The sequence below is a fragment of the Phlebotomus papatasi genome, chromosome 3 (genome assembly GCF_024763615.1).
Source record: "Phlebotomus papatasi isolate M1 chromosome 3, Ppap_2.1, whole genome shotgun sequence".
Lineage (NCBI taxonomy): Eukaryota > Metazoa > Arthropoda > Insecta > Diptera > Psychodidae > Phlebotomus > Phlebotomus papatasi.
In genome coordinates this window covers 11,531,054-11,558,944 of record NC_077224.1, presented here as the reverse complement: position 1 = coordinate 11,558,944, position 27,891 = coordinate 11,531,054, and the positions used below count along the sequence as shown (strand labels likewise).

The 27,891-nt window shown below is 32.3% G+C and overlaps 1 protein-coding gene and 1 non-coding gene across 3 annotated transcripts in view; one reads left to right on the top strand and one right to left on the bottom strand.

Annotated features, from left to right (window-relative positions):
• LOC129807754 (TOX high mobility group box family member 4-A-like) overlaps positions 1–27,891 on the top strand; it is a 187,052-nt gene that overhangs the window by 149,526 nt on the left and 9,635 nt on the right. For both annotated transcript variants that reach the window (XM_055857220.1, XM_055857219.1), the window contains exons 7-9: positions 15,128–15,208; positions 17,605–17,910; positions 20,357–20,593. In XM_055857220.1, the coding sequence (XP_055713195.1) occupies positions 15,128–15,208; positions 17,605–17,910; positions 20,357–20,593 (624 nt within the window). The remainder of the gene's footprint in view (positions 1–15,127; positions 15,209–17,604; positions 17,911–20,356; positions 20,594–27,891) is intronic.
• Positions 22,616–22,688, bottom strand: Trnas-aga (transfer RNA serine (anticodon AGA)). Its single transcript has one exon. It is a non-coding gene; the product is annotated as a tRNA-Ser (tRNA).

The window sequence follows — 27,891 nt, the reverse complement described above, 5'->3', positions numbered from 1 at the left end:
CAAACATCTAACTAATGAGACGCATTCCCTATTTCCGTGCTAAATTTAGAATTTTCTATCCAGTTCTATCTTTTCCGAGAATTTTCCGATTACAAAACTAAACTCCATATTTAATTATTATATATTTTTAATTATTGTACATCTCATTTTCTTTTTAATAACAACAACCCATACAGAAATAATCATACCAATAGAACATCTAAAAATACTCCATTCTTATTGATTATCTCCTCATTCCAACTCGTTAAAAGAGTGCTTTTCTCCCCAAGAGGAGGTTTTGCATAAATTTTCCACCATTCTCTTTTATCTATTTTACAAAAACCACCCTTGTTTTCCGGCATGAAAAATCAATTTCTGAGTTTAAAAGTTTATTAATATCCTTCTTGTATATCGACTTAAGCTGGGTGAAGAAAAAAGCATTCTTATATAAACCGTCATGACTCTCAATACTCACTTTTATTATTAGATATTGAAGACTTTATTCATGGAATTGATATTTTTATCATTTTCTCACTGATCCTAATTCAATCTACACTTTCGCTCAGCAAGGGGATGCAAGTTTGAAGAATAATGTACAATTGCAAACCTTACAAATGGTTTTACATTAAATTATTTTCAAGAATATTCACACAAACAAAATAATATCCAAAAAATAATTGCATTCCATAAAGTTTTTTTTTATGGAGCATAAGGGGTGAAAAAGCTTTAATTATGCAATAAATGAAGTTTTCTTTCCTTCCATTAGACTAATAATGGGTTTTGAGTAAATTTGGAAAGATGTGCTTACCCCAGCAACATTTTCTTACCATTAAAAACCTAAAGTAAAGAAAACGTATTTTTCCAGTTAGTAAAATTACTTTCAATTCTAATTCATTTTTTCATTGTTATCAGGCGTAGAATGATAAATTTGTCTCAAATAAGAATCGACTTTAGAATATGAGCAATTGAGAGGATATTTTGAATTTATGTTAGTCTACCGTAGATTCAGATGACTTTGTACTTCGGGACTTTAATTCTAGGACTTAAGGGCGGGCGGTCCAGTGTTCTTAACCCTTTAAGAATGAGAGGCTTTCCGCTGAGCGAAATTCAATGAAATCAATTTCCCCTCGATATTTTAGCCTAAATAACAGATTTATGGTTAGAAAAAATTTTCCTATCCCTAGGAGTCCTGGAAAACTATGGGTCATATATGACCCAATCGTCCATAAAAGTAAAAAAGCACAAAATTTTCCAGACGACTAGTTTATTCGTTTGCTCTGTTATTTTTGAAGGATAAATAACTTGAATATATTTGTAATAATAAAAAAAAGTTTAGAGTACGAGTAAAAATTAAAACAATCAAAAATAAATTTTAAAAAATCTCATTCAATTTTTGGTCTCAAACATTTTTTTACTTTATTTTTAATTTTTAAGATATTCATGGAAATAAATTTCGCATATTGGTAAGGTAACACACAGATAAATGTCGCATGCCTCACAAATACAATTGGTCTTATAATCCTTTTTTCTGATAGCACTATGTGCACCTCAGTTTTCTTCGAAACATATTTGATGGTAATGGGTAGGTGCAATGTTGCTTGTCTCTGCGAATTTCAGACGTAGTTGCACATTGCTGTGGATCCGGGAGTTCTTCCAGAGTTGATGGGTTCTCTATGAAACTTCAAAGTCCACTTCATCCACGTCTTGTTCAAAATATATTATGTCGCTTTTGTTCAGGACAAGATTGTCGGCATCATCGCTATCTTCCGGGCATAATTTTGATGATTTCGGGTTCATTGGTCATGAAATTTTTTTTTCCATTTTTGAAGTAATCTACAAGAGTAACGTAGAAGTATTTTATAAATTATCCAAATATTACCTGCTTCAGTCTGTATTTCACTGGGAAATCTCAGCTAAATGATATTATCACTTATCACTTAAAACTTGGAAAATCCATTCGGTATTTTTCTACCTTTATGGACGATTGGTTCATATATGACCCATGAAAATTATAAATCTTTCCTGAAAATACCAATGAACTATAATTTTTACTTTGTTGAGAAATATTATGTATAGTTATTAAAATTTCTAATCCCAAGAGGTTTCTGCTTAAAAAAAATTAGAAATATTAAAAATATTAAAATTCAAGCACCACTGTGAAAATTTAAAAATTCGTCATTTTTGAGCTTAAATATTTTTTATAGGTATAGCAAGTAGCTGGAGATTTGCAAAAAATATCCTAGATTCCTACATCTTTCTACTTTGTGATTAGGTACAAACATTAGAAAGAAATAACTTCAGGTAGTCAGGAAAAATTATTTTCTCTATGGGTCACGGGTGACCCAATCGTCCTTAAAGGGTTAAGGGGTTACATGGGTCTCTCAGGTCAAAAAATAGGCCTTTTTTCTGATAATAATTTATTGTGTCGAAAATATTTTACAAATTCCAACTTTTGGGATATGAAAGACTAACTTTAGAACAAAATTTAAAAAAAAATTAAAAAGTATTAAAAATTCGACCGTTAGTAGCTGATTTTCGGAACCATACCTCAAAAAATAGACATTGCGGTAGGCAGGATTTCTCCCAATAGGTACATCTGTAATCAAAAAACCGAATATACTCTGTTAGAGGATTAGATGGATCCTTGTGTGAACGAAGGATCTTTGAAAAAAATAAAATTGGGATATTTGGCAAAAGTTTTTGTAAAAAAGTATCAATTTTACCCTATTTTTCAACACATTTTGTATTGTAAAAATGGTTCCGAGTAAAGGAAGTGCAAATCCTTCGTTCAAATACTAGATGATACTTCCCAAAACAAGTATGCAAAATTTCAGAAAGATCGGTTCAGTATACTCTGAGTTAATCTTGACTACCGCATTGTAAAACAGTGTTTTCAGAAAAACGCGTTTAAGGTTTTACAACAATATGCGCGCGCAGGCGGAATGCCTAACTAAAACTGCTCTGCCTCCGAGAGTTTTACTCCGATTCACTTGAAATTTTCAGAAAATATTTTTCAAATGTTATACTATAAAATAAAAAAAAATGATTTTTCTGACCTGAGAGACCCATGTCACACTTTAAGAAAAAGTGGGGCGCCTTTGTAATAGGGCTTTTATCCTCTCCTTTTAAATGTCACTTGACCTTATCTTAATATAATATACCTGAACAAACTGAGTAAAGTTGCATCGCGCTGTAAATACATTATAATAAAAATCAGTTTCATTTAGGATAAATTAAGCAAATTCAAAACCTTCTCCAAATGGAAATTTTTCTCTACTCCAAATGGAAACGTCACTATTTTCATGATAAATACAGTACTAAATTATTATATTTATACATTTTCTATACCACAGTTTCATTATTTAGTTGATTTTGCTCCAAATAAAGCGAAAATCCACTTATCATCATAAATTTTAATTTGTTAATTTCTTAGAAAAATTAAAAGTGTACCTTTTCACCATTGAATTTTTCATCGATCGACCATGTTTTCCAATGAAAAACACAATGAGGTGATTATTGTTTATTCGTTTTGTTTAACATTTATATCATATTTCTGGCTAATTTTCGTTAAATTAAGTGCTAATCTTTATTGTTAACGGTACGCGTGAAGTTTTCAAATGAAATAAATACCTTATTTCGTGAATAAAAAGGGTTTTTCTGAAGTGTCTACAAAGGAAAACCCCGGAAATATGATTTTTTGGAGAGATTTTCTTATTGTTTTAGAAGGGAAAGGAGGAAAGACCAGGATAAGAACAAATCCCGCACTCAGGAGCAACTCAACAAGGTTTTGGAAGCCTTTCGTGGAGGTTTCACTTACACTGTTTGTCTCCAATTAGAAACTTCCCTTGTCTCCATTTGGATTAATTTGTTTCCAATAGCAGCATTTTACACTTGTGTGTTTTTCTTGTATTTAAGAAATTTTCAAATTATATCTAAAGAATTTTCACTAAACAGTAACATTCTAGAAGAGTCAAGGAGCAAATTTATGTAATTCTCTTCAGAAAAAATTAGAACTTAATGTGTTGAATCTTCTGTGAAAGTTAAAGCGTCTGGAAATGGTTATGAATTAGGACATTTACCCTAAAAGCAAATTTTATGGATTGAACATTTTCGAGGATCAGCCTGAGTCTATTTGGGCTTTAAGACCTATTCTTTTTAAAGTACACCATTTATAAGAATTATAGTCCCTTGTGCTATCATATTTCACCTGATATAGTGCATATAGGCAGTATCAAACGTGAATCGCGAGAAATTCTAAATGGAAAAAGAGGGAAAATCGATAAAACTTGGAGAAAATAAAATCCCCATCATTCACACTTTGAGCCAATTTATTGCATAAGAAATCTCACGGAGTGAAGTGAGTGAAAAATCTTCTAAAATTCACTCTGTGTGTGCGATAAATTAATAAAATTGTGGTCTTGAGTTGAGAAAATGAAAATTTCTTCTCTTGACTATAAATTAATAAATTACCCTCAGCTCTCTTTTATGTTTGAAATTGTGAATTAAATTAATAATGTTTTGAGGGAATGGGGGTGGTGGGTGGGTTTTGAGGGTGAATATCTTCCACAAAGTGAGAGAGGGAGAGGGAGAGTTTATATTCGGGAAAGTTTTTGGGTGCTGTTGGTGCCTTAGAGACATCCACAGGGTATATTCCTTGGCCTGTCTCACTAAATTACAGGTGAAAATTTTCTATGTTGGGTCGATGATTGAAGGTGAGTTTGTATGCGTATATTTGAATTTCATAGTGAAATATGTAAATCAGTTTCCGGTTCTCAAGTTCGTGTTTAATTACACAAAGAGATATAAAAGTAGGGTGGAATAATGCTTGAATGATATGAAAAAAAGGGGGCAAAGAAGAAAAAAAAAACAAGAAAAAAGGAAAAAAGGATGATTATGAGATTGTGGGTGGTGAAAGGAGATTGAAGATACTTCTATTTTCTTCATCATACCCTCAACATTTTCTCTTATATCACCTTTATTCCTTTCTCAATGGTTTGTTTCACAGAAAAAAAAGAATCATCAAATGATAAAGGTGTAAGATTGAAGGAAATTTCTCTCATACTATTTTTTTTAAATAAAATGTTTGAACTCTCTTTTTCCCTGCTTGTTGCTGAGGGAAAGGTTGCAAATGAGAAAAGACAGAAGAAAAGCGTGAAAAAAGAGAGGAAAAACAGTGTTGTTGTCTTCCTGGGAGAAAATGGTGTGGATTTGAAACTTTTCCTTCCTTAATTCTTTTCGTTTTGTTGTATTATGAATTCTTCAGTTCTAATTTTAATGTTCAAATTAAGGGGCGATTCACTGAGGAACACAAAATCAAAATTCTGCAAATATGCGCAAATTTAATTTTTTTTTTTAATTATGAAAGTTAAACCTCTCTAAACGGTTTATTTCTCGACCGATTTGGACTAGATTGGGTTTTTTGGAAAGGTCTTAAAATTTCCAGCTTGTTCTCACTGTTTTAGGTGGACAAAGAGAAAAAGAAAACCACGAAGAAGCACAAGGCTTTACATTCGAGAGTAGGGTAGAGTAACCACTTATCGCCATCTTTAGGAAAAAGAATAATGAATTCTATTATAACTTTTAAACTCTTATTACAAGATAAATCAAATTTCATATAAAATTACTTAGATTAATTAGCTCTAGATTCGTGAAAACAAAAGTCCTACAATTTAACGCTGGGCTACTTAAAAAACAGATTTTTATTAGCAATGCAAAAATAATCACTTCGTCGCCGCTTTTTACCACTTTTCGCCAGTGTTGTAACCACTTCTCGCCACCCACTTAGAAAAGTTCAAAATCGATTATTTATACATTCAGCATTTCTTTTTTCTCATGTTCACCTTATTATTACTCACTTTAAACGATTTTCCTTCACTTTTATTCGAAAAATCAAATTATTAGACTATTGCAGAAAGTAAACAATGCAAATTTGACAACTGAGAACCTACGAAGAGAAGTTAGCGTCGCCTATTGATAAGAGATGGTGACAGGTGGTAAAATCAATTCCAGAATATTACCACTTTTCGCCAGGGTTCATTTTTGTATAAAAATAATACAAAAAGAAATATTAATTAACTAAATACAAATTTTATCTATTGCATAAGTGTAATAGACAAACTATTTAGGGGAAGGTTTTGCACCTTCGTAATGTTGCAGCTTCGTAAAAATTGATTTTTTCCAAGTTATTGAATGAATTTCATCCATGGACATATAATATAAAAGCTAGTCCTACATCTCACATTTCCTGAAAAACTTGGAAGCCTAGGCCTTTCTTCCTGGGTCCAAAAGGTAAAAATAAAAAATGGGTCTAAAATCGTAATTCTGATGTGTAATATTTTATGCATTTTTGCACACTGCAAGTTTCTTTTCGAAAAAGCAACTATTCCATGTTATAGAGGGTTTATTAGGGTTAATATTTACCGTGAAAATCTTTTGCTTGAAGGGGGTCGCTTTTGTGGGTGGAGGAAAATTTATAAAAATTACCACCCTTGCAGCTCAGGAAAACTGAATTTTGCAGCTTCGTAAAAATATCTGTCAAAATTATTGACCACCGAATTTGAGAATTTCTCACTGTTTTGGGTCACACTGTGCACGCCGCTCGGGATATTTGACTCATCAAAGATTCCACTGAATAAATTCACAAGAAAATTGTGGGCTATTAAACAATTTCCACTAAAATCTCGAAGGAAAACACGGACTTCCCCATCAAAATGAAACTTCATCAGATGTTTTTATTTAACTTTTGTCAAATTAAACATTAAGCCTGAATCTGCTTGTGGTGTGATTCTTTCGTTGCCCATGCGGTGCGTTTTGAGAATTTTTCATCCAATTTGCTTTGTTTTCAAGCGGAATTTTTCACATTTTACTTTAAATTAATCACTGGTAATTCTAAGAATCACTGAATCAGTTACGTTCGAAATATGTTCTGTAAGACCACTTGGAGGTGTTAGAGAAAATCCGAGGATTACATTAGGTGTGATTATGAGAGAATCATACCTAACCAAGCTCTTAACTGACTGTCAGAATGCAGGGAAATTGTTTTAGAAAAATAGCTCAAAATTGATTTTTAATGCGTGATACCTCCTACAAATGGTGAGAACAAGTAGATGAACGTTCCATCTAAATAGTGATGCCCAAATTTTTGTGTCCGGTATAATGTTTTCGGGGAAAATGAGGCCTACAGAGGTGGGAAAAAGTGGTACGAAGCTGAGTTAACCAGGGCATCTTAATTAACCCATGGTAAAGCGTTCGCCGTACAATGCAAGTGTCCTGGGTTCTAATCTTCTTAATTCTCAGTTTTAATTCTAGAGGGCTTGAAAATAACAATTGGCTTAGATCCCAAACGGTTAGAGATATCTCCTTTCGATCTTCGCTAACCTCCCTCATTTGAAAATATGAATAGAAATAAACAATTTTCCCTCAGTGCAATGCCCCTTTAGTCCAAATGAAGAAAATTCCTTCCTTGTTGAGCTAAATTGAGGTCATTACACATATTAAAATGAATAAATATGTCCACAAATGCGAGAAAGAAATAACTATCAAAAAAATAAATAAATAAATAAAGCAAGAAAAAAAAAGAAAAGTTAAATTTTATCCTTTTTTAAAAAGGAATTTTCGCATGAATCCTATTATTATTTTATTTTTGTTCTTCCTCTTTGTCACACTTGGTATGAGATTGTTTTTTTTCACCAAAGTGACAAAAAAAATTGTGCTTTGGGACAAAAATAGACGATGTGAAATATAAAAGGGCAGGGGTTGAGGTATAAAGAGAAAATAAAAGTGAAGAAGAGAGAGTATTTTGTTGTAAATTGTGTTAATTTGTATTTTATACTTTGTACTTTTCGCATCTTAAGTAGATTGGGACACGCAATTCATCCACTATTTCACAGAGAGTTGGTCGTTTAATCTAACTAATTGGTTCTTGTAACGCTACAATATTTCTTTCTTATGTGTCAAAAAAGGGGAGAGGGGAATATATGGGCAAAAACGTCCTTATTAACTCACTGACACCTACATTCTAACCTCATTTGTCCTTCAAAAATAAAAGGAAGCTTTGCTTTAATTGTACGTCCAATTTAAGAGCAATAAAAATGTTTTACAACTTTACAATTAAACTTTGACAAAATGGTTCTATTGGCAATAAAGTCAAAAAACTATAAACTATAAAACCTAATAAAATGTAATTTTATTATAATTCAAGTTATTCTATCGTTTATATCTTCGAAACTTATTAGTAAGTAAGTTTATTAATTTTGGACATAGTCAAACTTTTTAGAATAGTAAAAGTTTCTTTAATGACTAGCAAGTTTTATGATTCAGTTACTTTTATCAAATTTATTTTAAGAGTTTATTGTCCAAAACTATTCATTTCAAAAAGAATCACAACTTAGGTAAAGTAGGGGAAACATGGGGTAATTGTAAACACGGATTTTTTCGTCTGCACTACTTGGACTTAGTTCACTTCTTCAGGGGTCAAGGATCCCTATAGAATCTAGGAATTCAGATGGGTCTCATCCTCTGAAGTATGATATCTTATTTAAAACAAAAATCGCAGTGTTAACTACCCTATGTCTAAAACTACCCCAGTTCGCTCTATTACTACTCTATTCTACGGCCTTGTAAACAGAATTTTGGAAAACCAATTCTGACATTCGAATTTTTGATAGTCTAATTTAGTCATTAGGCAATTCTAGAGTACTTTGAAAATGAATTACAGTGGGACCTCGATAGAGTCAACCCCCGATAGTGTCAATCTCCAATAGAGTTAACAGGTTTTTTTTTTTAATCTACGGACTCCGATAGAGTCAACTTTTCCTGTTTTATTGAACTAATAAATATTTACATGAATTTATTATGATGTTTTCGGAATTAAAACCAGCCTTTTTATGTGTAAAAACGTAACACTTTTAACAAAAGAAAAAGGATTTTTATAAGGACATAGTAATTTTATGAGAAAACTCGTATATTAACTGTGTTGTCATTTTCCAACCAAATAGAGTCAACGAATCCAATAGAGACAACAGGCCTGGAAATAATTAGTTAAATCTAATTAGTTGAAAAGTCGATAATGCAGAAGCAGTTAAGAACAGTCATGTACTAAAAAGCCGTTTTTCACTTTTTCATTTTTCAAATTAACATGCTTTTTTAGGACGTTTTTTTCTCTAGTGTTTCTACATAATTGACTTTTCTTTGTATTGGTTACTGACACGACTTTGTAGTCGAGACAGAAAAGTCGATAATGCAGAAGCACTTGAGAACAGTAAAGTGCTAAAAAACATCAATTTTTCATTGAAATGCCACAGTAAACCCCACAGTAAATACCACAGTTCAAACCGCGTTTATTAAGGAAATATTCTGCATTCCCATTTAGAGCAAGTTCTGAATTAGGCTATTCTACCCTACTAACTTTATAATATGAATATTTTTCATATCAGAGCCATACAAATTTGTGAATTTATATGAAATACTTTTTTAATTTGAAATAATTTGGAAAATTCAGCAAATAGGGATAAATAGTGAATGGAAAATTGGAATGAAAATGAAATGACTTTTTTTTAGCCTTCTTCAAAATTAAAAATGCAAGAGAATTTCTCAATGTTTGCTATTGAAATTTCTCTCTCTTTTTTCACATTTTGTGCCCTTTCTCACTCTTACACATTTCTGTAAATTATTAAATTCCCCGTACATTTTGTATTATTGCATTCCATTGATACATTAAAAATGTATTAGAAAGAGTATATGCTATGGATAGCTTGAAGGGGTGGTGGCGGGTGGAAGTTGGGAGGATAAATAATAATATTTCGCGGAGGAAGAAAAATATTTTTAATATTTTGCCTCATGAATATTTATAAGTAAAATTCGCGAAGTGGAGCAACAACGACGTAATATGAGGAACAAATTGAAGGAATGGGGGGAAGAGGTAAAAATTCAATGGAGGAATGTAATATTTTCAAAAAGGGATTGACAGTGGAGTTCTTAAAATACACTGAATGTGTAAAAATACAAATTTAATTTATGCATATCGCCAAAGAAATATTTAATTAGAATGATGGAAAATTTTGTAACTGAAATATTAAAGTTGTTTCATTTACGTCGGTCGGTTGAAAATATCTAAAATATTGCTGTGAAATATCCGTTTTTGAGGTTATGTTCAGGAACAGTGAAACAGAAATATTCTAAGTTTCAATAATTTCATTTTAAATCGATATCAGCAAGGTCAAAGGTGTCGCTGAAGAAAAATTCAACAGTTGCATCTTTTAGGTTAAGTCAATGCTTAAGACACGCTAGTGCCATCTATTGATATTCTTGAGAAGTTTTAATGTTACGCAGAGTAAATAATATTCATGGAATGCTTATATTTGTATCCCAAAAACCGATTATAAGTAAATAAAATCATAAATAACTAAGATTTTCTTAAAGGTTATGCGTAAATCATTGTACTTTAAGGTTATGATTACAACTTTCTTACGACTCTTGTACAACTTCTAGAAATGATTAACTTTCATATCAATCTTCATGAAACAAATTTAAATCTTTATATTTAATCGTTCAGAAAAAGTTGAATTAAAGGGATGGAGTTACGTATAAATTCAGGATTTTGAGGTTATGATGAAAAAATTGCAATCATACTTACGCAAAAAATAGGTGCTTTCGGCTGGTTAATAATGTAGAATTTTATTTATTTAATTTTTCCAATTCTAGCTTTTAGTAAATATGTAATTAGTAAATTCAGTAATCTACAACATTTTACATTTGAAGGTTATGTTAACGACTTTTCGTCAATTCTAGTAATATTAACAGCATTAGTTACATTGCTTCATAAATCAACTAAACATATTTAAAAAAAAATACTTTAAAGCTTTAAGGGAAAAATAAATTAATTAGAATGAAAATTATGTAATATTTTAGTCTTTGAGGTTATGTTCAGAAGATTCCATTTATTTACACACCACTTTGAAAAATTCCAAAAGTTTGCAAAGTATATAGATTTTTCAATAATTATAGTAGCAAAATAATAAAATAGAACCAGAAATACTTTGTATTTAAAGTTTTTAAGGTTATGTTCGATCGATTTCATCAATTTTCGTTATGCTACCACTATTTTAAACAACCGCAAAGCTGCATAGAAGAGCGAAATTTATAAAATACTTATTCAAACTTAAATAGTAATCTATATTAAAGGGACAGATAATCCTAACCGGCTTATGTAGGTGAGATTCTTAACGTGAGCTAACTCGGAGTGCATGCAAATTCGATTTAGAGCTGAAGTTGGGAGACGCCATTCAGTTATCTTGAATCAAATTCGTGAAATTATGCAAATTTTGTATTTAAACCAAAATATCAAGGATTTGGATGAACTGGCAGAAAAGTGTTATATGGGTGAAATGTAGACCAGAATGTAATCTATAATTTTCCTATAGAACATGATCTCGTCGATGAATCAGAAGCCAAGATAAGCGAGGTTTTTTGTTTCTTAACTCGTTTTTTCATCCAGAGTGCCCCAAGTAGTCATTTGTTGAACTTCAACTATATCAAAGAATTGTTGTCTTTTGTGGGACTTTCCATTTAAAACCCTATTTTAAGTGTCTTGATGGAGTAGAGGCAGTCAAATTGGCATCTGAGTGATTTCAAAGCGTTATTATGGGAAAAATCATTTTTTTCACACTTAAACGGCAAAATCGGAGTGATAGCGTAGTCTGAGCGGAAAATGATGTATGGACGAAATGTAGAGACAAATGTCCTCTACAATTATGTTGAAGTAATCATCAAAATCGGTTCAGCGACAGTCGAGATAATTGAGGTTATGTGATATTGAAATTGGTTTTTCGACTGTGGCGCCCCTGGTGTTGGTCCCACGAAGTTCAAATATTCTAGAAAGTTGTAGCATTTGGTGAGATCTTTCGTTTAAGCCCTCATTCATCAAAATCGGTCACATAGAACCGGAGATATGATTTTTTGAATTTCGTGAACTTTGACCCCTCATATCTCCGGTTCTATTGAAACCACAGCGCGCATACGCACCATTTTGGAAACGTCCTAGACTGGACTACAACATACTAAAATTTCATTAACTTGCACAATGCCGTTTTTGAGAAAAGTGACTTTGAATTTCGATGAATTTTGACGCTATCACAGCGCCACCTGTGGTGACTTTTTGAACTTCCATCTGAAAGTGCTCATCGAGACGAAACCAAAAAGGTAAAATTTATGTCGATATGTTAATTAGAACCGGAGATAGAGGCCGGTCAATGTTCGAACTTTGACCCTGTATAGCTCGGGTCAGGGGTTATGGATCGACTTAAGGTTTTTTTTGTTTGATAGGTATAATCAACGGCTACAACATACTAAATTTTCAGACCGATGCACAATGGAATTTTTGAGTTATTTAACTTTTAAGATTTAAAAATTTTCTTTTTAAAAAAAGCGCCCCTAGCGGTGGTTTTATGAACTTGGGATGTTAGAAGGGGAAGTGGCATTTCACGAGAGCTTTCCAAAAAGCCCTCACTTTTTAAATTCTTACAATTAGAACCGGAGTTATGGCCATTTTAAGAAATTTTTTTTGGATCCTTATAGCTCGGGTCAGGGGGGTCGGGGGACCTTAAGTTTGGTATTGATGGAAAGCTCTAAGGCCCAGCTATAACATACTAAAATTTGAGCCCGCTCGATGCCATAGGGGCGGAGCTATTGAGAAAACAAAAAAAAGGGGGGTCTTCAAAATGGCGGAAGGAGGGGTGGGGGGTGGGGGGTCTATGCCCCAAGTTGCAATTTTCACCCACAATTTGCCGAAAACCGCAAGTCGATATCTTTTTTAGTTTAGGAGCTATTAAGCTCCAATGAGCGGCCGGCCGGCCGGCCGGCCGGGAACGTAACTTAGCCACATATATATTCGGAATCAGGAAGTGGCGAAACACATTTTGGCCAAATTTGAGGTCGATCGGACGACATGAAATTTTGTTAGGATTATAGTAGGTGAGATTGTTAAGAATCTCACCTAATAGAACCCGAAATATGTAAGATTTAAGGTTTTAAGGTTATGCTAAGAAAGTTTTGTCAGATCTTGTGATACCGCTGACATTATGAAGAGGTTAAAACTAATAAATTAATAACTGGTCATAAACTGGCAAAATTCAGAAAATATGTAGAACGGGTGAAACTGAACCAGAAATTCGTTGTATTTCAAATTTTTAAGGTTATGTTCTGTAAATTTCGTAAATTGTATCGATACTTTAGTGGAATTTTAAAAGACTTACTAAGCTTTATAGATGAACGAAATTTGTGAAAAACTTATATTCAAATGTCAAGGGTGAACCAAATGAAATTTAACCAAAAATACGCAAGATACAGTCCTTAAGGTTATGTTAAAATGGTTTCGTCAAGTCTGAAGATTACACTTTAAACAAGTCAAAAAATGCTTCATACAGTAGCATAATTTTTAAAAAATTATTGCTTTCAAGCTTACAAGGCATATTAAGTGAAATAGAATGAAAAATATGTAGAATTTCATTCTTTAAGGTTATGTTGAGAAGAATTCTTTGATTTAGGCATATTTTTAAAATAATCACAATTGTTTATAAAATATAAAATAGCATTTCTTCAAATATTGATATTTAACATTAAAAGCCTAATAGTGAAATAGAAGCAGAAATACGTAAGATATTTAGGGTTATGTTTAGTAGATTTCTTAAATTCATGATATTAGTGGAATTTTAAAACACTGGCAAAGCTTTACAAAAGAGCGAAATTAATATACAGCGTATATTCAAAATTAAAGGGTGAAGTAAGTTAAATTGAACTAAAAATACGTGAGATTCAAGTCTTTAGGATTATGTTACGAGGATTTCGTCAAATCTAGCCAAACTAGTGCCACTTTAAAGAGGTTGCAATTTTTCATAGACTAACAAGATTTATAAATAACTTATATTTAAACTTAAAGGTCGAATTGAATTGAACACAACGATAAATACGTAATTTTTCAATATTTGAGGTTAGGTTAAAATGCTTTGGGCGCCTCTGGTGCCATGTTTGAAAAGTTCACAAATGCAAACACCACTATAAAAGTTTAACAAAGGTATAAAAACTGTAAAAGCTTTTAGTATTTTACAAAAGCTTCCATACCAACTGTGGATCAATCTCAAACAGTTTTATTACTTTTCATATTGATTTACATGAAAAATTAATTTGATTGCATGAAATTTAAATGTTTCACTGTGAAATATGAAAATCGTCCTTCCTCTTTCAATAAAATTGGCGTGAATAAAATCAGGAGAGAAAATTGAAGGGGAGCAAAAAAAAGAGTTTTCCTATTATGCAAAACTTCGATAGATTGGCAAAGTTAGACTGCAATTTTTTTCTCTCTCTTTTTTCTGATAAAATTTTTTAAAACTTATAGTGAATTCTTCAACAGATACCACATACACACCCTCTATCATAGTTTTTCCCATAAAAAGGCACTTTTTTTTCCAACATTTTATTTCCATCTTTAATGGCACATGGGAATAAATTTACAAAATGTTCACACATTAGAGACATAAACTGTGAATTTTTCTTCCCTTCCTATCTCACTCTTTCCATTTTACTGCCATTTTCAAGTGTTCCCTGGACTGGTACACTTTAAATACAATTTTACATGTCGCAAATATAAATTATTTATGAGATTGTTGACTCAAAAACACACAAAATAACCAAAATGTTATAAGCTCTGTTGAACAAAGAAATAGAAGAAAAATATTTCCAGAGTCAGAAAATTGTGTGTGAATTTTGTCGATTTTTTTTGTTCCTTTACACACTTCCTCGCCTTTTTTTGCACTTGTTATTCTTTAACACTTTAAAAAAAAAATTAAAAAGTGTTTGGGAAAAATTCTATACATCACTGAATATGTGTTTAAAAGTTGAATTATTAAGAGGTATGTGGTGAAAAGAAGGCAAAAAAAGTCTAAATGAGAACGGTGAAGGACTCTCGAAGCACACAAAAAAGAAAAAAACATGTCCTTTATTGTGAAAATGTGCGAGAAAAACTCTATATTCTCTGGTTAAGGAGAGGAAAATTTAAAAATGCGAAAGAATAGAATAACAATGGCGTTAGGATATGAAAGAATGAAGGAAAATTCTACATAATTTAATTATTTAATTTTTTTTTGTACCTTTGCAGGTTTACAAGAAGAAAACCGAGGCCGCTAAGAAGGAGTATCTAAAGGCTCTTGCTGCATACCGAGCAAGCTTAGTGTCAAAGGTGAGTTTGATATATTTTTCTGTGTTTTAGAAATCGTTCAAAATTAATTCTAATGGGGATGGCACATTGGAAATATTTTCCCGTTAATCTTATAAATATCACTTGTACTAAAAAATAGGTGTGATTATAAAGGAATCATATTTTAAAGAAAATTTTCGGTATTTTGCTTTATCTTCTTAAAGCGCAATCAAAATTTTAGTACATGTATGTACTAAAAAAAAAGAAGCTGAGGACTAGTTTGTGCAATATTGAAAAAAACGGACATACTTATATTATATTAGCATCCTGTTGTTGCAATTATTGTATATACCTGAGTCTTTTCCTAGTGTGTTGCTATTTTTAGTACTCACACATGCCTAGAAAAATGAAACTCAAAAGAATCTCACAGAATTACCTAAAACATAAACCTAAATTTCTTTCTAATTCGAAAAAGATTTTTTGGAAGAAATTTAACTTAGTACACAGATGATTTTTTAAGTTGATGTATAGCTAATAAATTAGTACATGCTTGTACTAAATAAGTTACGACTGATATATTCAATAATGAAGACAGAAATTGCTATATTAAACACCTAATTGCTGCTGTTGTATAATGCATCAGTCTTTTCCAAGCACAAGCAAGCCGCAATTTTTAGTACTAAATTAAATACCTGACTAGAAAAGTGAAATTTTAAGCTTCTATCTTATTCAAAATAGATTGTTTGGAGAAAATTTAGGTTGTTGCAAAAATGTTTTTTTTTATTGCTATATACATAGATAATAAATTAGTACATGCTTGTACTAAATAAATTGACAACTGATATGTTCAATAATAAAAAGACAAATTCATATATAAAACATTTATTGCTGCGACTGTATAATGTACTAGTCTTTTCCAAGAACAAGCAAGTCGCAATTTTTAGTACTAAATTTGCTACCTGCCTGGAGAAATGAGATTGCAATGAATCTCAGATAATACTAATCCAACCTTCTTTCTAATTCAAAATAGATTATTTTGTGGAAATTATATTGACTGCATAGATGTTTTCTCTTTTAATTAGACTGATAAGACTGATATGTCCAATAATAGAAAGAAAAATTCAAATATAAAACACCTAGATGTTGCTGTTAATCTCAAACGCAAGAAAGTCGTAATTTTTAGTACTAAATTAGATACCCGTTTAGAAAAATTAGATCGTAAAGGATCTCAGGAAACACTAACTCAAGTTTCTTTCTAATTCAAAATTATATAGTACATACAACTTACTGAACAAATTAAGAACTGATATGTTCAGTATTGAAAAACGAACTTCTAATGAAAAAAACTAGTTTTGCTGTTTTATAATGCTTAACTATTCTCCAAGAACGAAAAAGTCTCATTTTGTTAAGTACTAAATTTACTACATGTTAGACAAGAGATTGCAGAGAATCTAAGCTTTTTTCTAATTCAAAATAGTCTATTTGCGTAATATTTAACCCCTTACAAAAATATATTTTTCTCATTGATATACATTGAGCTAATTGTTTAGTACATACATGTACTAAATAAATTTCATATTAAAAATTAAAATAAAGGAAAAGCTGAAGAATTAAGATTAAATAAATTTAGTTGTTGTCCTTGTATAACTGTAGAGACTTTCTTGGACAAAGGATAATCGAAATTTTGAGTAATAAGCGGAGCCTCAAATTTGTACTAAATACCCAATGTTTAGAAAAATATCGACTCAATTTTCTATTCAAAATTCACTTACATTAACTAAAATATAAAATATTTAGTGAAAAGTATAAAACTATATTTTCTGTACTGATATAATTTGATCTAGATATTTAGAACATGTACTAAACAAATTAAACGATTACATTTTAATTCAACAGTATAACTATCGACTGTTAAATGAAAGGTGAAAGTATCGTATTACTGACGCAGCATATTTTTATATTTTTCCAGGCGTTTTTCAATTTCAATAATTGTATTATATTTTGTACTAAATTTCAAAATTTCTTCGAAAATATCACGTTAACTTTGTATATGTAAAGCGACACGGTTAATAACGTACAAACGGTACAAACCGAAAGCAATGTTTACTTTTCTAAAGTTCCGAAAGTAATACTTGAATTTTAGTACATTTTTGTACTAAAGCGAAATAAAACTTCAAATTTTTGATTTTGTATATATTATTGAATTATATTTCATTCTCACGTTATTCATTTATATTTTTGTAAAGCTCTTCTGAGAACAGGATACTTAGAGTACTAAATTTATTTTCCCCTGAGTTTGAGTACTATATTTTTAGGGTACTTAAATTTCATGATTGAATGTAAATTTATATAGCATAGACTTTTAATGTAATTCCCTCATAAAATCAACGATGTAGACACAACTAATTTCATGGGAAATTCCTCTTTGCCACACGTAGGGAAGTGACTCAGAGCAGGGTCAGTATCCGTCGCCACCTCATCAGCAACCCCAGCAGCAGGGACAAGGAGGTGGTGTGGTGACTCAGCAATCGCCGCAGCATCAGCAGCAGGGTGGAGCCCTCATGGGTGCTGGACCACCGTCCATGGCGCCCCAAACGAGTCCACATTTGCCTCGTCCGCAGCAGCCACAGCCGCCGCCGCAGCAGCAGCCTCAGCCACAGCAGCCACCGCCGTCGAATCAGGCACCATCCCCACACTATCCACCCTACTCGTCGCCCTACAAGTCGCCGCCCCAGCATCAACAGGTAAGCCTGGTCAGAAACTGTCATACCATCAGCACTGTACTTTCCCATGCAGGACACTTTACCACAAGAATTATTTAAATTTGCAAGTTTTAACCACGTTGTTAGAGCCTGCAATTTCCAGGGAGTTGCTTTGACAGGATTATACTCACAAAAGTAATGCACAATTGCCTTCGGATTCCGAGTAGAGCTCAATATGTCCCTCCAATCCTTGGATCTTATCCCTTATGTTGTTAAACGATAAACATTCTCTTTTGAACATGTGAAAATAATTAAATTACTGCTGGCGGCGCTTCAATCGGATTCTCCAACAAGTCTTTTGAGGTTAAAGCATAACCACAATAATTTTTTTTAACATTTCACAGAAATGCAAAATCGACAGAAATCACACGAATTTATGAGAAATTTTCTTAATTGAAAATTCAGTCCTTTCACGTCGTATTACTTGTAGAATAAAAATCGTGCATAACCTCTTTTTTAATGAAAAATAAACAGGCTTCATAACTAGATGGCTTCTTTCTCTCATTTTCGATCAAAAATTTGATTGTGTTTTGATAACGAATTGATCCTAACCTTAAGGAAAATTCCAGAAATGAGTTTATGTTTCAAGTTAATTGAAAACTTTCTAAGTGTAAAATTGCATTGAGGTTAAGGTCAACATAACCATTATTCCGGAGTTTTATTTTCTATCAGACTAACTTCATATTTCACAAGGCGCGATGAGTTTTTGAGGTTATAAACAACGTAAGTTCATATTGGAATATGTGTTTTAATTTTATGATAGTAAAATCAACATAACCCCACTTTTAAGAATGTGTTTTAATTTGATAAGGTTATGATCAATATAATGACTTTTTTTATGAATTTTCGGAGTTTGTAAATAAACAATAAACGTAACCTTATCCTTTTTATATTTGTTTTCCTTTTATTATTAAAATTTAAAAAAATAAAATAACTTTATATTACAGAATATAATTTGATTTTGTAAGGTTAAGATTAACCCTCTAACGGGTAAGACCGCCTCCAGGCGGTCTTCACAAAAATCACATTTACAGCTACAATAAAGGTTTTATTTATTTAAAAGTGCCATAGTTCCCTCGGTAATAGTCTAACTAACATTTTTTGAAAGTTTGAACTCATTTTGACTCTTCGTTTTGTTGCTATTCCTAGTTTTGTGTGACAGGTCAGAGAAAAAGCAACAAAAAATATTTGTACTCATTTCCAATTTCCATCAAAATACCGATTTAAAGTTATCTGGCTAAAATAAATTTATTTTTAGTGAAAGATTGTATGTCATTCTACTTTGTATATTTTATTTAAAAAATTTGAAAAAAACTAAAAATGTGAATTTTAGAAGCAAAAAGAGTATCAAAAAATTTTTATATTTTCTCACCTATCGCATAAACTAAAAGAGATAATGAAGAATGGAGGGTTTTTTCGACTTTATTGGATCATAATTATCCTAGAAAACTTTGTTTTAGAACTTTTTTTCGCAAAGAAAACACCGTTAGAGGGTTAACCCAAATAACTGTATTCAAATAAATTATTAAAAGGATTTTCTTGTGAAAATAACTTAACTCTAAAGGTGTCTACACACTAGTAGAAATTTCTTTAAAAAATGCCATTTTTAAAAAATTCTGACGTTTCTGCCTACAAGGATAGAGGAAATTTTCTTTAAAATGGCATTTTTTAAAGAAATTTCTACTAGTGTGTAGAGGTCATAAGGAATTAAACAATTTTCACATTAAAAAACCTCTCATTTTCTCAACGTGAATTTTCGCGGCATTTCGAAGAATCCCAACTGGCACCACCAAATTCACTTTGGCTTTTATTTTAGCACAGGTCTGTTCTAATTCATTACTTGCTTAACATAACCTCAAGTGTTACATTTTGAATTCAACCGTTGTGCCGTTCACATTCGAGGAATTTGCCTGTACTTGATGTAAAGCGCCATCAGCGGTGATACTACAAAGTTTTCATGTTCTTCCAACTGCGTCTTTTGAAAGAAAGACTTTAAATTCCAATTGGTAAATTTTTTTACACTTATTTGAAATTATCCTTCAGAGAGAGACTTTCAAGGGTGAGATTGCTTTTCAAGTATCCCTATGCGATTTTTTTCCAACAAAATAACTCAGTGTCCTAGGAAAGATTTACAACTACCTGGAAATTCCCTAATGTCTGACCAAAAACTTTCACGGTCACTTGCGAAGTGCTATAAAAGATGGTCTTGGAGGATTATCAACTTTAGTTTATCTTTTCTACTCTCTGCAAAAGGACCTGTAGAAGAGCTCTCTGATTTCTCTTGTGCAATTTCAAATAAACAATTAATTTTAGTAGAATATATTCATTAATTAACTGTCTGTTGTTTTTGCTGCTCCTTGGGGCACTCTCTGGTTGATGGTGTGCTGTCGATGGCAAAAAACATTTTTGTCTTGCTGCATGGTCAAAGGTCATGATGCAGCAGAGTTTGCAAATGCAACACCACAATCCACATCTGCCGCATCAGCAGCAGCAATCGATGATGAATCAAATGAATTCGATGGGTTCGATGATGGGACAAATGAATCCACCGCCGCATCAGCAGCAGCCACAGCAGCAGGCAACCCATGTGAATCCCATGAATCACCCCGCCATGAATGGGGCGATGATGGGAATGGGTGGCATGCCCCAGTACATGAATCAACAGGTAAGGTGTCTGAATGAGTGTGAGAGTGATTTCAGGAGGGGCAGGGAGGGGGGCGTTGGAGCGATGTAGGAGGAGCGGTTTGGGATGGGGATTTGGATGTGTGGATGACACATCACTTGGCACCAAACATCCCGACTGTGACACCTTGTTCTATAACACTTGCCAAGTGACCTGGAGGGCTTCCAATTATTGACAATTATATTAATTGTAAATATGTTCCAATTGAACGTGTGCCTCAAAATACCCCAAACCACCATTTAAATGGAAAACTATCCTCTATTTTGCTACTCTATCCACCTTCTTGGGAAAATTTGGGGCATTTTATTTGTATTTTGTATTCATTTAATTTGAGGTTAATTAAAAATGTGAGGTTAGGTTTAGGATCAATAGAAAAACGGCTCCAATAATTTCGTGACATTAAAGTTCAATTTCCTAATTCCAAAGGATCAATTTTAACTTAAAATTCTTTTAAGATTTTGACAGGCGTCTGACACCGTAATTATCACAAAAAGACAGATATTAACCGAATTTATACACTCACATAATGCTAAATGAAGAATTTTTGTGTAATTTTTCTATATTTTCAAAAGTGAAAACTGCTACCGGAAATATTTTCCACTTTTTATAGGTTAGGTCAAATATAACCTCACTGAGAAAAAAAGGGGACGCGATTAACTTTTTTTCCTCGTAACTTTAACACTTTTTAAGTGTAAAAATATATCAACATTTTTTAATGTTAATTTTACACCTTTTTAAGTGCAAAATTAACATAAAAAAGGGTAACTTTAACCCACAATACACCTAAAAAGTTTAATATTTACACCAATTTCGGATCAATAGGGTAAAATTAACATTTCCGGAATGTTATTTTAACTTTTTCGGATTTGTCTCACGGTGTTAACATTTCAATATAAGCAAAACTTAACCTAGAATACAAAAAATAAAGTGGCCGATAAAAATTAGGACTTTCAAATGGGTCTTTAAGTTGATAAACTAGATATTTCACGATGTTTTTGGATTTAACAGTTGTTGTCAAATTTTGACATTTCTCAACGTGTATATTGAAAGAAATTAATTAAAAAGACTTCGGTATTAAAAGACACCGTGTTATTTCGACAAAACGTGTAAGAATTATAAGGGTGTCAAACCTTAAGGTGGCGAAAAGTACTTACTCTACCCTAAGTGTGTCTAGGGCATAAAAGAACTATATTTCCTCTCACTCAGAACAGAAGATTATTATAAGAGGTTTCCTGAATGACTTTTTGGAATCAATAGAAGCCTCCCCGAACAATAATTATCAGGAGCAAATTTTTTGAACTTTCTCCCGACAACAAGGACTTCCCTCTGCTTCCCAAGGTGCATTTATTCTAATCTAACACCACCTCAAGTTCTGATAAATTTCAAAATTAACTTTTTCCGGAGTCTTTCTCTCATGATTTTTGGACATTTTCGCCGTCCGGAAGTCTTGAAATTGTGTCCGAAAGTATCTAAAACACGCTCTATAATCCACAAAACGCATTTTTCCTACAAATTCTGCTTTTGGGATTATTTTTTGACACTTTTAGATACTTTTTCCGAATTTTGACCCGCTTTCACCCTCCAGAAATCCGGAAGATGTGTAAAGGCTTATCCGGAAAATAAAACTTTTGAATAAATATGATAGAATGGGTCCTTTTTCGGATGAAACTGAAGTTAAAAGCACTCAATGGGTCAAGACGTAGAGTACTTGTTCTACGATGCAAGTATTCCGGGTTCGAATCCCCTTTCGGCCACCGGGAATTTTTCTGGCGTTAAAGGTATTCGGATTGCTTCCAGTCAGCTTCACTGCACTTGATTCCACGGAACATGGGATTGATAACTCTACCTTGTATAAGAAAAAATAATGTGAGAGTATTGAACAGATTTCTGTGCGCTTGGTACGTAATCCCAAGAAATTTTGTGTTTATGCACAGAGAGAGCGACAATCAGAACTAGTGATTCCCAACCCACAAATTTAACCCAATTAGAGACAGGAAAAATTCCTACCTCCACCCAGGCTTGAACTGGGGGCCTTTCGTTGTCTAGACGAATGCTCTACCGATTGAGCTATGAAGGCACTGGCTCTGATTGTCTTTGCCACTGATCTTAACCAATTGCCATGTGCACTTCAACGCGTTTTCGACTCATTTCGAGCCTTAAGAAAAATAATGGATGTCCCGGACACTCCTTGCGAGAAGGCTTTGCTATTCAAACTTCTGTAACATTCTTCAAGAAACGATATTCTGTGCCGAATCTGTGGCACGGTAAAACTTGACCAATTTAGAGGTTAGGGTTTTCATCATTTAGTAATCATTATGCAATTTTAGAATAATTATTAAAGTAAAATAAATATTCCTAAATTGTTTTTTTTTATCATATTCTTATGAAATCGAATATAAAATTTTAAAAATTGGTTTGTCCGACTTTACGTGCTGTCCGAATTCTCAAAGTTCACCGAACAATACAACAACAATCACTCTTCTGATTTTTAAGGATATTGACCTTATAACCTCTGTACACTAGAGAAATTTATGTCAATTTACTTCAATATGGACATAATTTCTCTAGTGTATAGAGGCCATTAACCGGGAACATGAAGCAATGATCACATTTGAATTGCCCCTTGGTAAATTGCACTGATTGCACTTGACCTCTATTCTTCAGCCACATTCTTCTCATGTGTAGACTTTTTGGCACTCATTCTTTTGGTCACGAGAACTAAGAATGAAATTCTATACTCATTCTTCTGTCTCAAGAAAGAAGAAGCAAAAAAAAAGAAAACAATCGTTATTTAGAACGCACACTTCCTCTCAAGCATCATTTCATGAAAATTCTTAAAAAGTGCATTTTCCCATTCCCATTGAAATTTAACTTGAGGAAATTCTCTTAAAATGGAAAATACTTCCGGATAGCTGTACACATAGCAATGTTTTCCGTCGTCAATGGAGAAAAAAAAGTAAGAAGGCAACAGAAAAAAAAAGAAAAATAAAGAATAAAATCGTAATGAAGTGATTAAAATTGCAATTCCCGCAATTGTTTTGTCGAGAATAAATTGTGCATAACAAATCTCTTGCATTCCTCAGTAACTAATTCGGCAAAGAAAAAAAAATATATATAATGGGTAATTTGCAATTAGAATAATATATTCAGTGATTATTTGTGAAATTGCAATAAAATTTCTTTAATGTCTATTTCTCTATTTAATTTATTTTATTAGAGAAGATGTAGTTGAGAGAAGAGGGCTAATCATTAAACTTATGCATAATATTATACTTGAGTCTTGCCAAGTGTACTTTTAGTGTTTGAAGTGGATATGTAAGTTTAATTGGTTAAGAAAATATAGTTGATGTACTTCTTGGCATTATTAGCTCATCAAGAGATGTGTTGTAAACAAAAAATGAAATTTGTGAATATCATTCAAATTTTCAAGCACAAAATGCAAGAACAACACAAAAGTAGATTTATTGAGTTCAAATTAATTCAATTTTAGATTTTTGCCAAATTTATTGAGGAATTATGTGTGACATTTCTTTTTCATTACCGAAGGAATGTAAGTCAAAAGAGGATGGGGTAGTTTCACTCATGCATTATTTTCGAAAATACGCATCTTTGGAATAATAAATAATAAGGAATTACACTGGGTATTTTTAGGTAACCATTACTGAAGGGAAACTAACTTAGTTTGAGTTGTAGTTCATTATTTTTTTTTAATAAAAAAGACTTGAATAAAAGTTCAGATGAGTGAAACTGCCCCACCGAAGTTATCCTGGACAGCGTCAAAATCATCTGCGAGACTTTCAAAATTCCAAACTATTTTACGGATGGAAGGCCTGGAGATGCAATCCTTCTCATTGGAAAGGGCTGCGGTTACTGCTGAAGATATCATGGAATAGTTTCAGAAATGTCGAAAATATTCTTATAAATTGAGTGATCCAATTAAAAGACCATTTGAGCCAATTAGCGCAGAGGCGATCCACTTAGTGAACGCCAACTTATTTCAGTATTAGGGTAAAAAGAACACCTATTGACCCTTTAAGAACTTGTGTCAGGACCTATTGACACCCTACTCTGTACCATTTGGAATACAAAATTTTAACACTTATCCTTTTCGAAAACCGTAGACTAATGAAAAAAACAGCAAATTGCACTTTATTAGATACAATAAATAAATTTCAACATTTTGACAAAAGTGTCAATAGGGGTTCCCTGTCGAAGACGTGTTCCTTCAAACCTATTATTATTTTATAAATTTTCTTAATATTTTTGAAAATTTTTTTTATATGTATTATGTTTCTGAATGAAACAGTGAATAATTCTTTGTACCTTACTATAACTATCCAAGAAAACACATTGGCAACCAGAATTCAATTCAGGAAAGAGGATAAGGGCCAATTTTAACAAATTCAACGGAAATGTCGAACTTTCCGTCCGCCATTTTGAGCAAAAATTTTGCATAACTATCCGCGAAGCGAGAAAAGAACAACAAAATGTATTTTCATCTCCGTCAGGCTATTGAAACACCGTTGAACTGGTTGAGTCATATTGTCAGTTAAATCAGCATTTGTCGTAACTTCCTTTTAACAACTTTTCAGGAGACGCTATTTTCAGTTCACTTTTATTTTCCTTAAAAATGAGCCCCGAATGCGATACTTTTGAGTCAAAAAAAAATAAAAGTGGTACTAATAAACCGTAAGTTAACTCGAGAAAATCTTTATAAAATGATATAATAGCTGAGATATTGAGATATATGTTCGATGAAATACAATAAGATTTTATCGTAACTTCCATCGTTTATAAAGCCGTAACTTCCAATGTATGGAGATTCTGGAAGTTACGACAAATTTCAAAAATGCATTATATCAATTTCAATGACTCTAGTGATAATAAGCGCCTTATTTGACTAAATTAATCTATTAAACTCTTATCACTGTCCCTAAAAGCTTTTATTTCATAAATTTTATTGAATAAATTTTGCGCGCCGTGTCGCTTGTTTTGTTTTGAATTAATGATAGATTGGCAGGGATTTTTTCTTTCTTTTTTTTCTCACAAATATTGAATTAAAATGATTTATTGTTGCATTATTCGTAACTATCTTTGGATATTTGGAAGAGTTTGTGAACGTTTTAATGAGAAATATTATATTTTTGCTGCAAATTACAAGCCACGCAAACGAGCAAAAGAAGTTACGGCAAATGCTGATTAGAAAAAAAAATTGTATGAAAATTTGTCGTAACTTTCCCAAAAATGGAAATTACGACAAATTCTGATAAATTTTTATTAATTAAGGGCACTTAAGATAATTTTTGTTTAAAATAATTTTTAATGGGCTTATAAAAGTTTCTTTTTCACAAGTGCGTTTAATAAACAAAATTACGCCGATTCTAAATATGTATATATCCCAAAATCGCAAAAAGGAAGTTATGACAAATGCTGATTTAACTGACGATATCTAAAAACGGTTTTTCAAGGTCAAACGTTTAAAACGCTCTAGATAATGTTTTTCGTACCCGAATGCGATCATGTTTAGGCTCTTTGGAAAGATCTTGGAGTTTTTCACAAGTCTGAACCGATTCGAAACCGGTAATGAACGAGTAACGAACCGGTTATTAACCGAAAGATAATTTTTGCCCGAAAATCAATTGAGTTATTCTTAAGCTACTTTAGACGATCTTCTGACTGATTAATAAATCTGTAGCGAACCGGTAATCGGTGAATGAATGCAAAGAACTTTTGAGGTACCGTCGTTGCGGGTGACTTTGCACGTTTTTTCGCTGTTTTTCAACTTTGCCCTCTAAAAGTGGATAGTTAAAGTGAAGGGAGGGGGGTTTTGAGTAAAATTATTTGTATTCATTTGTTAATGAATGGATTTTGTGCCACTAACATTAATTTTATAAAATTTTACTATGTTTAAAAAAATCAAGAAAAAAGGCTTGCACTGGGGATAAGGTGCGGGTGACTTTGCACTTTTTAATAAATACTAAAAAATCAACAATTTCTGATAATAAACGACAATGAAGATCTTCACATCTAAGGGTAAGATGCACGAGATCTACAAGATGACATGATCGCCATCTTGATTTGACGTTTCTGTCCGCCATTTTGAATAACTGTCAAAATCTAAAACAGGTTCGATTGGGTTGAAATTTTAGTATGTTGTAGCTGATATCAAGACCTTTTCAGAACGTATCTATGTTCCGGTCTACGTCCAGTATTTACCTTGATACAGAGGCTCAAAGTTTAAAAATTTGAAATATTCATATTTTGGCGATCTTTATTTTCTAATCGTGAATTTTAAAACCTAAACGAAATGCCTCAGTAACCATTAGAAATGGTTGAGGCTTTTATTTTATATATTTATTTACTCTTACATAATTAAAAAAATAAATGAAAAGTGCATTTATTTATTTTCTTATTTTTTCATCTTTGCAAAAGTTTTTCATATCTTCAAATAATATGCTGTTATAAAGAAAAACATTACTTTTCTTTTTGTTTGTTATTTAGATCTCATCGCCTAACGATAATACTGCCTTTTTTGTGATGGTTTCGATAAAAGAAGCTCTCCGTAGTTTTGTATTAATGAAAATGTCAAAATTTTGAACTTAGAGCCCCAGTATCCAGACAATCCCTTGACCTAGGTAGGATTTTATATATGTTCTGAAAAGGTCTTGACATCAGCCAGAACATACTAAAATTTCAGCTCAATCGGATAAGTTTTTTGTTTTGACAGTTATTCAAAATGGCGGACAGAATTGTCAAATCAAGATGGCGACCACACCATCTTGTAGATCTCGGTCATTTTATCTTAAGTTATAAAAAAATTGGATAATTTTTGCCCAAATACTTCTATAATAAAGCTTAAGAAAGTCCATTATATGCAATTTTATAATATAAATCATGCGTTCTTAGGAAGACTATAGTGAAAAAAAGGAATTTACTAAAAATAATGAACAAAATCGAAGTGGATTATTCTAGCCAGATAAATTTAGAATAGATTTGGGCAATTTACTTCTCTGAAATCGATTTTGGAATTGCATCTTCAGATAACTTTTTCGCGGAGTCGTTTTTTGACAAAATACCTATACTAGGATTTCATTGACTATTACTGAAACTACAAGAATCCTTTTGAGGATCATTGTACCTTACTTGGTACTTAACATATCCCTATATACTTTGACATGGTAGACCGGATCGGCGAAGACTATCAATAAGTGCTAGAATTGTTCAAACTCTCACGAACAGCAGAGTGCAAAGTCACCCGCAACGACGGTAGGCTTTCATAC